Source organism: Orbicella faveolata, unplaced genomic scaffold (genome assembly GCF_042242905.1).
Source record: "Orbicella faveolata isolate gen_17 unplaced genomic scaffold, um_ofav_v1 contig_2, whole genome shotgun sequence".
Lineage (NCBI taxonomy): Eukaryota > Metazoa > Cnidaria > Anthozoa > Scleractinia > Merulinidae > Orbicella > Orbicella faveolata.
Genome location: NW_028301547.1, coordinates 26,842,151 through 26,856,563, shown reverse-complemented (window position 1 = coordinate 26,856,563; position 14,413 = coordinate 26,842,151). Strand labels below are relative to the sequence as shown.

At 42.1% G+C, this 14,413-nt stretch overlaps 1 protein-coding gene across 2 annotated transcripts in view; it reads right to left on the bottom strand.

The window, feature by feature from the left end:
- Positions 1 to 14,413, bottom strand: part of LOC110049837 (uncharacterized) — a 32,085-nt gene that overhangs the window by 4,675 nt on the left and 12,997 nt on the right. For both annotated transcript variants that reach the window (XM_089290577.1, XM_089290578.1), the window contains exons 6-18: positions 11,177 to 11,414; positions 10,572 to 10,660; positions 9,745 to 9,997; positions 8,473 to 8,552; positions 7,536 to 7,764; positions 6,382 to 6,400; positions 5,997 to 6,088; positions 5,493 to 5,523; positions 4,792 to 4,853; positions 3,839 to 4,092; positions 3,166 to 3,301; positions 1,504 to 2,021; positions 59 to 1,087 (exon numbers count right to left, since the gene is read on the bottom strand). In XM_089290577.1, the coding sequence (XP_089146703.1) occupies positions 59 to 1,087; positions 1,504 to 2,021; positions 3,166 to 3,301; positions 3,839 to 4,092; positions 4,792 to 4,853; positions 5,493 to 5,523; positions 5,997 to 6,088; positions 6,382 to 6,400; positions 7,536 to 7,764; positions 8,473 to 8,552; positions 9,745 to 9,997; positions 10,572 to 10,660; positions 11,177 to 11,414 (3,030 nt within the window). The remainder of the gene's footprint in view (positions 1 to 58; positions 1,088 to 1,503; positions 2,022 to 3,165; positions 3,302 to 3,838; positions 4,093 to 4,791; positions 4,854 to 5,492; positions 5,524 to 5,996; positions 6,089 to 6,381; positions 6,401 to 7,535; positions 7,765 to 8,472; positions 8,553 to 9,744; positions 9,998 to 10,571; positions 10,661 to 11,176; positions 11,415 to 14,413) is intronic.

Genomic DNA, 14,413 nt, shown 5'->3' with positions numbered 1-14,413 from the left:
ATAGCTCTGACGTGAATCCAAATCAGGCTCCCAATACCTTGATTTTAAAGCACCTTACCTGTTGATGGGAAGACATCTGCCCTGGATTAACTCCCTGCGGACGCATGGGTGGGGGATGCCGTGCATATCCACTTCCCAGGGGAGCTCTTACACTGGAAAACCTCAGAGGGGTACTTCGAGGAGGCATGCCAGGGTTCATCGATCGAGGGATTCCTTGGTAGTTAGGCATAATGGGCCTTTGTGAAATGGGTGCGGATCCAGGCTGGGTAACTCCCCTATCTCCTGCGCCAGGCTGAAGAGGTCCGCTTGGAGCCCCGGGGGAACTACTCAGGGGAGGCGGAGTGTTGGCTTGAGGGTGGTGGTTAACTACCCCACCTCTAGCTGCTATGGGGTTGTAGGATGGCGGGTGGGAATGCATTCCTGGGCGTGGCTGTGGCATGGAGCTGCTGTTCGTCTGAGCTTGAACGTACATCCCCTGGGGCCTTACTCCTTGAGGTCCCACGCGAGCGTTGGGGACCAGTGGAGGAGGGGGAGGGGGTGTTCCACTGCTCGGTTTGATTTGAACCGCAGAGGAAGTACCCGGAGGATTCGGGTGGACCCCAGGATGTCGGATCACTCCTCCAGCGTTTGCACCTAATACTTGTCGAGGAAACACCGGTGGACTGGTAGCTGGTCTGTATCCAGCCCCCATGGGCATCTGTCCAGCGGGAGTCGTGCCAAACGAGTTCCTGGAAACGGGAGGCACGTGCACAGAAGCGGAAGAAAAAGGTGGCGGCACTGAAGTGCTGCTGGCCGTTTGCACCGCGGACACAGCATGAATTACAAGTTGATTTGGGGGTTCGACAGCCATATTGGTGGTAGTAGTCACGTGACTGCTGCTGGCCTCAGTCGCTATCTTAGTCAGTGGTGGGGGAATGCAGTTTGATATGGTGACATTGGGTGGGGCCCGACCAAATGTGATGGTTGTACCGGAGCTTGTGGCGCTTGTGGCGAATCTTTGGCCTGATACGTTAGTGACGATGCGACTTGAGCCGTCAGATAACGACACGGTGATAGGGCCACCGGATGGATTGTGTGCTTGCACTCCCTGCAAATGGAAAAACAAAACAAACATTTTTTATTGTTTATAGTAAAGCTAATTACCTCTTGGCGCTCGTAGATACCGCAGTGACCATCTGGTCAATGGTTTCCTGTGTTTCGTTTCTGGTCAAGACGGTAAGAGAGAACTGTTAGGGCAGTGAAACACCACCAAAGCAACGATTCACAACTTCAGGTTGGACAATGTTTCATGTGTTTCAAAGGTTTAGCAAATCAAAGAAAAGGACAAATGTTTCTCAAATTAAGCCACAAGACGTTGATAGGAATGGAAGATTGCCGGAACAACTTGATAACGTGCGCAAAATCAGGTATACTGTTATCGAAAGCCGAAAGTCCTTCGAAAGTCAACAAGTATCTTTCATTTTCGGTTGGGAATAAAATAAGAAGTAAAGAGACAATATTTACCTCCTTCATGACAGGTTTTCCTCCTGGTAAAGCGTTAATCGGCACAGGTGCCCTATGGGGGTGAGCCATGGGAAGTTTCCCCTGGGGTGCGAGCATTGGTACGCTTTTTACTGAGTTGGGTGGATGAGGCACTGTTACATTTCCAGGAACCTGGTAGCCAACGTTTCCAACGGAGGCTGGTGGTGCGGCAATCCCTGGGGAAACCCCCTGGGGTATTACAATGGGAGCCCCGGGGGTTTGAGTAACGACGGTACCATTCTGAACGGGAGCAATGGTTGATGTTGTTGTTGACGGCGAGATCTTCTGCCCCTGCACCACACTGAAAGACGTCCCTACGATGGGTATGCCGTTTTCTACCAGGGGCCTGGTAACAGCGTTGCTTGGATCGCCCGGAAGTAGGTATTCCGACTTCCGTTTCCGGCCGCGCTTCTTTTTCTCAACTCCTAGATGCTTGACTTCAAAGTATTCACGAGAACGCTTGGCTTTGAGCCCCTTCGGACCTTGCAGATTCCCTTGATCTAAAACACAACAGCAGTTGTTAAGCTAAACAGTTAGAAACACGTCTATTCATTGTCAGTGGACTCTTAACAAAACAACTCCTATTACTTAAAGTACACGGCAGCATCTCGCGTGACTCAGTGTTCAAAAACTGTTTGTCATAATCATCAGCGTTTTGTGGGTGTCTTCCATCACAATCTGATCCAACATTCGAATTAGATGCCGGGATATCTAGCTAAATTCAAAGTTGTAAAATGTGATATCATCATCACTGTTTCATGAATATTTTATGATAACTCTTTTACACAGATCACATGGTGGCAGGTGGCAAACGTCTAAGTTTTTCTGTTTGAAAATTTCCTTTTTTCATCAAAAAATGCAACAGTCATCCAGATATTATTAAACAGCGAGAGCTGCTACTTATGAAACACACGCATATCTCCTTCACCTCCTACTTGAACAACTTTTAGTCAACAGTACGAAAAAGAAGTGGTGCCGGTTAGTTTTAGAAACAAAACTTAAAAGTGAAAGAAATGTTGCGTTGTTTAGCTTTTGTTTGATTCAGCAGGTGAAATATTTTGTTTCGGATTCAAGACAGCGCCCTGGATTTTACCCAGCAAGAGGTAAATGTTAATCAAACAAGGCGCCACATTAAAATAGTGGTCAGACAATAAAATTACATGTAATGGTTGCAATACTATTGCGGTTATTCAAACGATATTGCTGGTGTAAAATTCCATTCAAGCAACTAATCAATTATTTTGCAATGGTTCTGCTAACAGGTAATGCGACTTCAATTTGGGAAGTAATGAGATTCAAAAAGTTTCTCCAGCTATCAACCGTCCTTGTTCAGTTTGGTAGCCAGTCCAAGACATTTTCATCAAACAATGATTTCCCGGTTGGTAGGAACGCTGTTCTCTAACATAGAGCAAAAAGATTCAGTAAACGTTTTTACGCGACCAAGCGATTTTAACTACGCTGCAAATGGTTAGCATATTTAGCGATCTACTTTTTCTAACCCTTCGGTGCCGCACATACCTATTTAGCCCATGGAACGGAATACCCCCCTCTGGGGGGATTACAGACTACACTATTTTAAGTTGTACAGTCTAACCGTGCGTGCGTATTGCTAACTCACTAAGTATAAAGTACTGATATACCCACCATCAGCCTGGCACTGATCAGGACAGGGTGTTGGCACGGGCTTCAAACTCAAGAAGAATTCGCAACAGATGAGTCGCCGGCAAAACCTCTTAAGGTAACGCTCCAACTTCGGCCGCGAATCTACTCGAGAGATCGCCTGTTGATAGAATGCATGCGTGAAAACAGAACGAGGTGAACTCTCAAAAACGTCTTCAAAGTGCGTGAATCAGTTATACATACAGAAGAACCTGGGTTCCTCATACAGGCTCTTTTTCAAGTTTACAAGATCGCAAACAACTAAAGGAGCAAACAAGATGGAGATGAAATTTTCGAAATAAACGCATTGCGACATTATGACGTGGGTTAAAGCATCTGTTGTATTCCAAAGCACAGCGCGAGTTCACAGTAACCAGCGAAATACGAATGGGTGCATACAGGGCTTCCTCTTGTGCCCTTGTTTGTACTGGATAAGTTCAATAGGCCAATTCCGAGTTGCCTTATGCCTCTATGTCAACGCCAACCTTCGTGCGAAACTATTCTTAAGAAAGTGTGTTCCCCCAACGGGTTGATTTTCATGCGAATCAAACTCATTTTCATGACACGTTTTGCACGGGGACTCGTTTTAAAACAAAGGCACAACCGAACTCGGAAATGATCTATTAAAAAACATGTACCATTGAATGTGAAATCTTACCTTTTTCAGAATCTTGCCCTTGTGTTTGACAACCACTCGTACTCCGCACCCCTCCTGCATGAGGTCGATCACCTTTTCAGGGTCAAACGCGGCCTTGGCTACCATCTCCAGTCCCGTGCGTATCACACTGCTGACCTTCCCAGGAGGGGTGGCCTCGGGCAGCTGTGACACCTTGTCTGGGTCCAACAAGGGTCCATAACAGCAGCTCTTGTTGAAGAAGATCTGATTCTTGTTGTGGTAAAAACGTTCCGAACCTGGCCGAAACATAATCATGATATTGCTCTTCTAAGATCAAGGCTTGAGAACTGGTCACCTTTAGTATCTCACAGACCCTCTGTTTTGTTTTGAGTTCGTCGAGATCGTAAGGTTACTTAACTACAATCCCAGTGCGTGGGATGCACGCGCTAAAACGCAAGGGGGTGGGGCTGGGAAAGATCAAAATAGCCCGCTTCACGGCCGCTCGCGCGCTCGAAGAAAAATAACTCGTAGCCAAAAAAAATACATGTCTCGGGACAGACTACAAGTTATAATGCTGCTTGAAGAACAATAACCTTGGATACACGCTGTCCGTATTAAAACTGGCTGATGTGTTCTCTTAGATAAGTTTAACAGAACGCAAAGTATTTGTTTTGGTTTCGCACTTTTCGCGGCTCTGTTATTAGCTATAAAATGTGCGCGATGTACTCTAACCAATCAGAACAACGATATACTTGTATCGGCCGATTGCATCGAATCTTGCCAACGTGTTTTTCCTGCGCTTTGCATCGATTGTGGCTTTGCTACGAATCCTGATTGGCTGACTGAGTTTTTGAGCCGCGTAGTGATTGGCTGCAGTGGACCAGATGTTCTTCAGTTACTTTTACTGTAACCGAAGTCATTGAAAAGCTCTCTTACTCATATTGACGGATTTAAAGTACATTCAAGATGAAAAAAAAGATAATAAAATAACAGACCTGTATCATCATCACTAATGTCACTTTCCTCCCCCGGTGACTTGTCATCCTTTTCAATTTTGCTGGAATTATGAAAGTACGAAAAGATAAGTCGCCAAACGACGCACACCATAGGTAGTGTAACTCCGGATTTCTATAGCATTAATACAAGACTGTAGCTTCGCACTGTGGACGGTTTGCCCCGACGTTTGGTGTCCGGTTGCCCTGTCATTTCAATATCACATATTTACCCACCAAGGTAACCAGCTCGAAAGCCAATGGCTTCTCTGGTTACGCACATATTTTTCTAGTCTTTCCATAGCCATATGTAACATCCATTTCTCTTTTTAGATTTATTTTAGAATACTGACGTAAATTAACTCTGAAAATAGTGCGCGACAATAAAAAAGTAAAATAAAGGAAGTAATGTAAGGCCCATGATGAAACGTTCGAAACGTTCGTGTGCCTGGATTTGAAGTTCAATGCATCAACTTTGAGACCACTGCAGCTTACAGAGGCAAGAATTACACTAACAGGTGTAACAGGTAACTACACTGTCAGTTTAAACTAATTCTTGTCAAAGTTTCTAAGTCCCTGTTTAGTTTAGCAAAGACAAAATAGAATCCGAAATAAAATGTCATAACACCCCTGGGGAAATTCTTAAATCTGTGTGGCTGAAAACTAGGAAATCTGAAATAAATTAAAAAGAAAACTAAGCCTACCTTGCTGTAGGAAGCTTTCTTGGCAGTATTCCTAAAGGAAAAACACCGACTTATAGTCATAAAAACATTCACGGCATAACTAATAATGAACTTACATTCTTACATTTTACTTGTCACGCAATCTCCTATCAACCATAACAGGCGTGACAAACAATCAGCAGGAAAAAATGTTACATCAGGCTGGGCACAACTAGACTGCTGGGAAAGGAAGGGGCGAGACAACACAGGAGAGGGGGCAGACCTCCAGACCTCCAGACCTCCTCCTGGCATGACCGCCCGGGGGCAGGGGAGGAGAGATGATGACGGGAGAAGAGGGAATCTTCTCGACTAAATTTCAAGCATAACAATGCTAGTGAGGTTATGCCTAATCATACTGAAATAATTTAACACTGAAATAATACAGCTTGGGCTACCTGATATGATATAATCCTATCTTCTTATGACCTGCTTCATTAAATATGACTACAGAATGGTTAAGAGAAGTGAGAAATTGATCACCCTTACCTACTGCTGTCTGTCCTGTCTGGGCTTGGTTCTGTCTTCCCATGACCTCCAGAAATGATGGTAAGTCTAAACTGTCTTCATCATCAGCTGAGCTGTAAACAACAAAACAGTTCACGGTTACTTTTAATGACAATTACAACAAAAGAGTTGCATTTGGACAAGTCTTAAAATATAAACCTTGTGGGGATCATTTAACAGATCATTAATTTTTCTTTTAAAAAAATGAAAGACTTTGATGACGAGCAGATAGCATGTTCGAGAAAAGTCTTTTCATACCCGATGGTTAGGCTTGAAAAATTCTATTAAACACACGATTGGCTATAGTAACAGACAATTTATCTTGACCTAGGCAACAATTTGTCATATTTAGCACTAAAAGGCTTACCTGGTCGCATCAGAAGGAACTGAAATGAGAAAAGCGTACAGAACATTAACAACAAAGTATTTGCCTCCTGGGAGAGGTCCCATATAAAAAAGACAGGGGTGCTTGTCGCAAATTTTGAAAAGAACCCCTAAGAGGTACAGAAATACTGTTTTGTGGGCGTGGCTTGAAAGTTTTTCTCCTCTAAGGGGTACCAATTCTAACATAACACATTATCTCCTGTCATATATTTTTTCTGCTCAATACCCTAAAAGGTACTGCAAAAGCTAGCCTGCTGTGGACTTTTTGAGGCTTAACACCCTACAAGGAATACTGAAAGCGCATTTTTGAGTCCAAAAAGGAATGAGGAACACCCCTGTTATTTATATATGGGGTCCCCCCCCCCCTCCCTCGCGATTTGTCTACTTGAGATAAGGAGGAATTTACGTTATTGGTTTGGACTAAGCAACTAAATGGCTCATTAAAACCGAGTATACACTAGCAGAAATATTATCCTCCACCTAATCTCCTTACAACTAACCCTTCAGGCCTATATTTCCTACTTTTTGCATAAACTTAACATTTCTATGAGGTTTAGTCAACGTGGCCCTCAAAACTCCACTACTCGGTCATCAGCCATTTCTCAACAGTTAACTTGAGGACTTATAAATGTGTTTCTATTTTTGAGTCCCGACTGATTAAAATTATGTCGTATGCAGGATGACCATTCAGATGAAAGCTATTGACTACCAAGATTATATAATTAACTTTACACCTATACATAATAATTACACCTATTCAAGAAAGAAAACCATTCCTCTTTTTTAACAACTTGGGTATACCCAGTGATAGGGAGGCACGGTGGCCTCACGGTTAGTGGGCTTGTCTCCGGATTGAGCAGTCTGGGTTTGAGCCCTGGCCGGGATATTGCGTTGTGCAAGACACTTTACTCTCACAGTGCCTCTCTCCACCCAGGTGTATAAATGGGTACTAGCAAACTTAATGCTGGAGGTAATCCTGCGATGGTCTGGCATCCCATCCAGGGGGGAGTAGAAATACTCCTAGTTGCTTCATGCTAAAGAGAACGGGATTTGCTTCAGCCTGATGGGCCACTTGGCCCATGTGCAGACTTAATACCCAGTGATAAGGCACAGAAAACACCACATACAGACACTTACTTGGACCAAATGGCGAGTGGAGTGTGTGCCCTGTTCTTTTACACCAACCAATGGGATAGATGTCCGGTGATTCAAAATCCACAAACTGAAACTTTGACTGGCCGTCAAAGAACAGCTGCAGCATGCGGCCCATGATGTTAGTTATGGTGGCTACACGGATGATCTGAGGCTGTTCCAAGTCTGCCACTTCTAGTTTCATGCCGGGCTTGAATTTATGGGCCTTTGTTTTCTGGGTGAGAACACATCAAAGTATTATTTCAAAAACGTTGAAAATCAAGGTACAATTACTCAGCTGATCATATATAGGAAAACTTAGTCTGGAAAGCTGATTACTGTAGGTGGGATAACGGATAAATGGAGTGTGTTATTAAGTCAACAGAAAAGGCAGTTTCATGAACCACCCCTGTCTCCCACCACTTTTGCATTGACTTTGCCAGGTTGCAGATTCTGTACCCATTATGCACCTAAATAGACATGGGAAGCTTTGTGAAAATGACTTGCACAAGATCACAACACATTGACCCTTTGCTAGGTTCAAACTCTTCTAGAACTCACCCCCCGCCCCTTCCCAGTCCCACTGTACCCTCTACCCCACAGCCACTTGTAAGTGCACTGTACCTCTAGTGCTAAAGGGATACATGCCAGGACCTCAAAATCCCATCTTTGTATCATAGAATTATACACCCCTCAACAGGCTACATGATTCAAGGAAAATAAAGGGAAATTTAAATTGTGACATTTTAAAACCAGTTTAAAAATGATGATTGCATTTAGTTCAAAATGGTAAAGAATATCAAATTGACATGCGCAACTCTGCTAATAAGGTCAGATGAAAACTGTAAAACAATGCTGCAGCACTTGCATTTGTGATATTGATGACTACAATGATATTAATGATGATGATTGAAACAATTTATGTGTCTAACTTTGCACATACCCTAAACAAATGAGCAGGAGCAAATGGTGCTCTACACAGAGCTAAGTACTTGTCCCATGCAAAAGTCTTTTTAGTGTAGTCTGAAATTCAAAATGCCATTAATACATGGTCAATCAAGTGGTCACTGTACGGTCGAGTAGCAGTATTTCACCAGCTAAACAATAGTGTAAGATAACAATGGGAAAAATATGATCCACAAAGGTGAAGTCTAAATAATATTGTTCAGCATTCCTTAACAGTCGCATTGTGTGGGTGCCTGGAATGATGGAGGGCCTCCACTGTGACCCACTAGTCCCTAGAAGGTTTTACAGGCAATCCCAACAATCCACCTACAAGCAGGGCTGTGGCTAGTGACTGGCAAGTGTGAATCCTTAGGGCTGACGGGCTCATAGCTGCCAGAGCTTATCCCGGTTTCTGTAGCATGAAGCGGCTTGGAGTATTTCTACTCCCCCAGGATGGGATGCTAGTCCATCACAGGTCACTCCCCCACAATTTGTTAGGTTTCCCCAACAATTTGCTGGTACCCATTTATACTCCTGGGTGGCGAGAGGTACTATGAGAGTGAAGTGTCTTGCCCAAGAACACAACACAGTGTCCCTGCCCAGGGTTCGAACCCGGACCACTTGATCTGGGGACGAGAGCACTAACCATGAGGTCACTGCGCTATAATAGGCAAGCCAGGGCACTAATGCCTCACTCACTTTTTTCCTTTTTTGTTGTTTATATTCTCCCTAAAAACCTAGGAGGAGAATTTTACCATGGACATTGCCTCAGTAATAATTTTTTCAGGGACATTGCCTCAGTCATAATTTTTTCAGGGACATTGCCTCAGTCACAATTTTTTCACGGACATTGCCTCAGTCATTTTAATTTTTTTTTCTGGCTATGGCCCTTGCAAGCCCCTAAGTACAGTCATCTGGGCACCCATCACAAAGAACATGCAACAACGATGAATGAGAGTTCTCAACCTGTGCTAACATTAAGATAATGATGACTGAGAAGTAGCCTGTGAACGTGGCCAGATTTTCAGCTTTTGTTTCATGCTGCCAAAAAATAGCGGTATTTTTGGCTGGCGTAAAACAAAAGCCGGAAATCCATCTGTGTTTGCAGGCTAACTGACCAATAAATACAAGCTTCTTTCATTTGTTAACTTAGTTACATTTCACAATACTGCAAACAATACAATGTCCACTCATTTAAAAATAATAAAAAAAAAAAAATCTTACATAGAATCACAGTTAATTATGACACAAATTGTCAGGCATCACTTACTTTGAGGAACAGACAAATCCACTTGATGCCTGGAACACCATCCCGCTGGGAAGATTCCTGGGGAGTCGCTATGGCAGCAAAATGTGACTGAGGGCACATTCTCTTGGTAGTCTGTAGTGATGGCAAAGTAGTATGGACCCAGGCTCTTAGTGACTGTGGCCGGGCAAATGATCGATGGCTTCATCGGGTGAACAGCTTCCAACTTCATGCCAATTTCAAATCCATGAACTCTAGGCTGGAAATGCTCTTGAGTCTGAATGCAAAGGAAATTAATAAGTGAATTAAAAAACAAATCTACTACCAGTATCACATGAATTAGCAAACCTGAAACCTCAAGAGGTGCAAAAAGACATTCCATACCGATGACTCTTTAGACAATAGTATGGTGTCTGAGGCATATACAGATTTTTAACACTTTCAAATGGATCACAGTACACACAGGTTAAGTATAAATCCAAAAGCAAACTTTTTAAGGTTACCATCATAGATACTGGCACTGTAAGTTATCTCTCTTTTAAGTGTATTAACTACTATAGGAACAGTAATCAAAATACTTTCACTATAAAGCTAGTCCTGAAGAAGTAGGTACTTGCACAAGAGGAAAAGCATTCTACATATTAATTTAAATTTGTGAATTCAAACCATGGAGGTGGGAATCTTGTTGCAGTACTATATTGTTGCTAAATTTCCAGTGAAAAGAAAATTAGGTGAACACGATTTTGAATAACTAACAAATGAAGATTTCAATTGATATTCTTCAGTAACATTATTTTCCTTAAACAAATCCAAAAACAAGTACATGCATATTGTAGACTTTCTGTCTTCACCTTTCTAAACAGATCATGAGGTGCGGCAAGTGCGCCGGTCAGGGTCTGGGTTAAAAATGTTCTCCAGTCCTCAAGAGTGCTATTTATACCTGCAGATATATCACGTCATAAATGAAGTTACACAAACATTAAAATCTGCTGACTGGAAAGCAATATGGAAGAAAAACCCAATATAACAAATTAATGTAAATACATTAAAGGTATTGAACAATATAATTATAATTAACACAAAAATCAAGGGTTTTTTTTTCTCAGGCACGAGGGACAAAACTCAGACCAGACCAACCTGGATCACTGATTGAATGAATGGTAACTAGTCAAAAACGAGACATAAACAATATAACTTTGCCATTCTTATTCAAATCAGCAATCTGAGTTGATCCAGTCCACGTTTTGTACAGTAACTGTCTGTTTTTTTCTTTTTCAGTGGATGCCCTCAGTTTAAAGTGTATGAAGTGTTTGAAGCATAAGTTTGGAAATTTTAAATCTTTAATTTCTTACTCGTTGACATAAAAGTCAGTGCAAGTCAAAACAAGAAATTACATCATGGAAGATAATTCTGTTCAGGCCTAGTCCTATTAAGGGATTGTTTAATTTCCACATACCTTTAGGTGGCTGCAGAGGGTAGCCATTCTGTGCACACCATCCTATAGGATGGAGCTCCTCTGCTTGGAAGTTACACCAGCAGTCATTGCCACTGTCCTTTCCAAAGCCATCATAACGTATACGCACCCTCTGCCCAACCTGTTGTATTACCGTGGCAACACAGAATGAAGGAGGATTGTTCCTGTCGACAGCTTCTAGTTTCATTCCTGGTTTTAAGCCTGGCACTTCCACAGTTGTCTGTTGGGTAAATGAGTGGACAACGTTTAATAAAGAAAGCATGGCATATGGATAAAGAGCACAACACATTGACAGATTGCAGCCTGCAACCTATGAAGAACTAGACAAAAAGTGGCTGGAACCAAATACTGCAAATAAATTGACTGTAAAAACAACAATTGGAAAACATGACATAGCACTACCAGCTGGAGCATTATTGACAGTTAACAGAGTAACTTTAAAAAACTCAAATCACAAGACATATTTTATTGATGGAAACCCAGAAATAATGGTCAAGATTTTTTAACAATTATAACTGCAGTGAAGCTCCAAAGGTAAAGGTTTAGTCTGCATCTGGCCAGAAGCCTATAGAGCCAGAGCTTATCCTGGTTTCCGTAGCATGAAGCAACAGGGAGTATTTCTACTCTTCCCTGGATGGGATGCTAGTCCCTCACAGAGTTACCCTTTAAATTTGCTGGTACCCATTTATACACCTGGGTGGAGAGAGGCAATGTGAGAGTAGTGTCTTGCTCAACAACACAATGCAATGACCCTGGCCAGGTCTTGAACCAGGACTGCTCAATCCCCAGTCCAGTGCGCTAACCACTAGGCCATCACGCCTCCACTTGAGGCTTTTAAAGGGGTTTATAACGAGTTGCAACCCACGCTTAATTTTCACGCACTTCTATTGGTTACTTTACGTCAAGTGGTGCAAAATTACTGGGCAGTTATCAAGCAATAACCTCTGCCTGTGTCGATAATTGCCCTGCGACTGTTTCTGTCGAAAAGAAACAGAGCTAAAAGGAATAAATCCAGCTCCAGAATTTCACCTTTTCATCTTTATTATTTTTCATGGAAGAAAAATAAACTCTTTTCGTGGAATCCGCTGATAATGACATAAAAAAAAACGGGTCCCCATTGCTGTTCTGATAAGTACAAAAGAGTCAACAAAATATGCAGAAAATTAATGGGAGGGTTAGAAAATAAATAAACCCCTTTCTGGCTTGCTGGTATGGTGGCTGATACTGTCCTTGGCTGAGAGGTTGTCCTCAAAATTTAACATTTGAAGAAACTAGTCATAAAGGGGATAAGTGACGATTTTGGTTAATTTTCTTTTTTTTTGCTCCAAATTAGCCGAATTTTTGCATGTGGTCTTCAGTGTAATAGAAAAACGTGGTTCTGTATTTTTCTCGCTAGTTTTTGCTTTGTTTTCGAGTTAAAACGTAGGCAAACAACTTGGCTTTTCCTAGCCATGTCTTTAGGAGTTTATTTGTTGAACAGCAAACAGGCAGACTGTTTATAGTGTATGAAGTCAAAACCAAATCCCACAGCACATAGAGCGGAAATCTGGGAACGGATTGTTTACATCGGCTATTGTGACGTGAACACAACACGTGAATCGATCGAGCGTCAAACGAAATGTCATCAAACAAAAAAGAGATGTGCCGCATTAGAGCTCTGTCAACTAATATCTTAAGCATTGTTTTAAAGTACCTTGTATGCCTGCCTGGTGGTTGAAAGGCATCATAAAGCCTCGATAAACCCGTAAGTCATCAGCACGTTTTAAAGAATCAAAATGTGTTCTGAAACTTCGAAGGCAGCTGATATAACGTAATCGTGTTATAGACATTCGAAGTCAGGTCGAGCCAGGTAGCAAAGTCCAAGAGCAGTTCTTGCCCGAGAAAAATACCCTCTGGTGAGTTGTGGCCCATTTGCCAAGCGTTGCTAGCGTCAAAGTTTGGAAAGCGAGAACTGGTTTTAGACTTATAAAATTTGTCTTGTATTGACCACCATGTTTTCCCCCACACGAGGTGTAAAGACCCTTCCCGGCATTGCGATTACGTTCTGCAGATGTTTCTCGAACTGGTAACTAGATTTAAACATAATAATGGCCAGCAAGTGATGATCGATTGTAACAGATCTGTGATCCAGTTTGCGTTGATTTTATTTCAAATCAGCATGATTAATTGTAGTGTTTTGAGCTTCTGGGATCAGGGGACATGCAGATGTATGGAGACCCGTACGTTGCACAGAAGGGTTTATCTGTTAATCTGTCAGCCCTATTTATAGAGCGTTTTCACGTGCAGTCTTCAAATTCTTAAATCCAAAACTAAACAGCCACTAAAGTTGTTATCCTCATCAGGCATAAGAGGTACCAGCGCATTTTGAACTTGGAAGTTATGGCGGTGCGTGACATAAAGCTACGATCACGTTTGTCGAAAACTATGTTTTATCTCGTGATTTTTTAGCCATTTAAGACGTTGCTGTATTTGGAAAAGTGCTTATTGAAATGTTTGTTTTATTTTATTTTTATTTACACCTTTTTTGACCTGAAATCAACATTTTTGAGCTTACACGTTACGTGAAATTACCATTTTCAGGAGCCCATCATGGGCTCCTACCATTTTGCTGTTTTCTAAGTGAAACCAACATCCTTGCCGTCATGCGTTAACGCCAAATCAACATTTTAACCTATTTAGACTTGAAATCGACATCATTGAGCTTATGCACAGCGTGAAATTACCATTTTGCTGTTTTCTAAGTGAAATTAACATCCTCGCCGTCAAGCGTTAACGTGAAATCAACATTTTAACCTATTTAGACCTAGAATCAACATCATTGAGCTTGTGTGCTGCGTGAAATTGACATTTTGCTGGTTTCTAAGTGAAACCAACATCCTTGCCGTCACGCGTTAACGTGAAATCAACATTTTGACCTATTTAGACCTGAAATCAACATCATTGAGCTTATGTGCTGCGTGAAATTACCATTTTGCTGTTTTCTAAGTGAAATTAACATCCTTGCCATCAAGCGTTAACGTGAAATCAACATTCTAACCTATTTAGACCTGAAATCAACATCACTGAGCTTATGCGCTGCATGAAATTACCATTTTGCTGGTTTCTAAGTGAAACCAACATCCTTGCCATCATGCGTTAACCTGAAGTCAACATTTTAACCTATTCAGACCTGAAATCAACATCACTGAGCTTATGCGTTGCGTGAAATTGACATTTTGC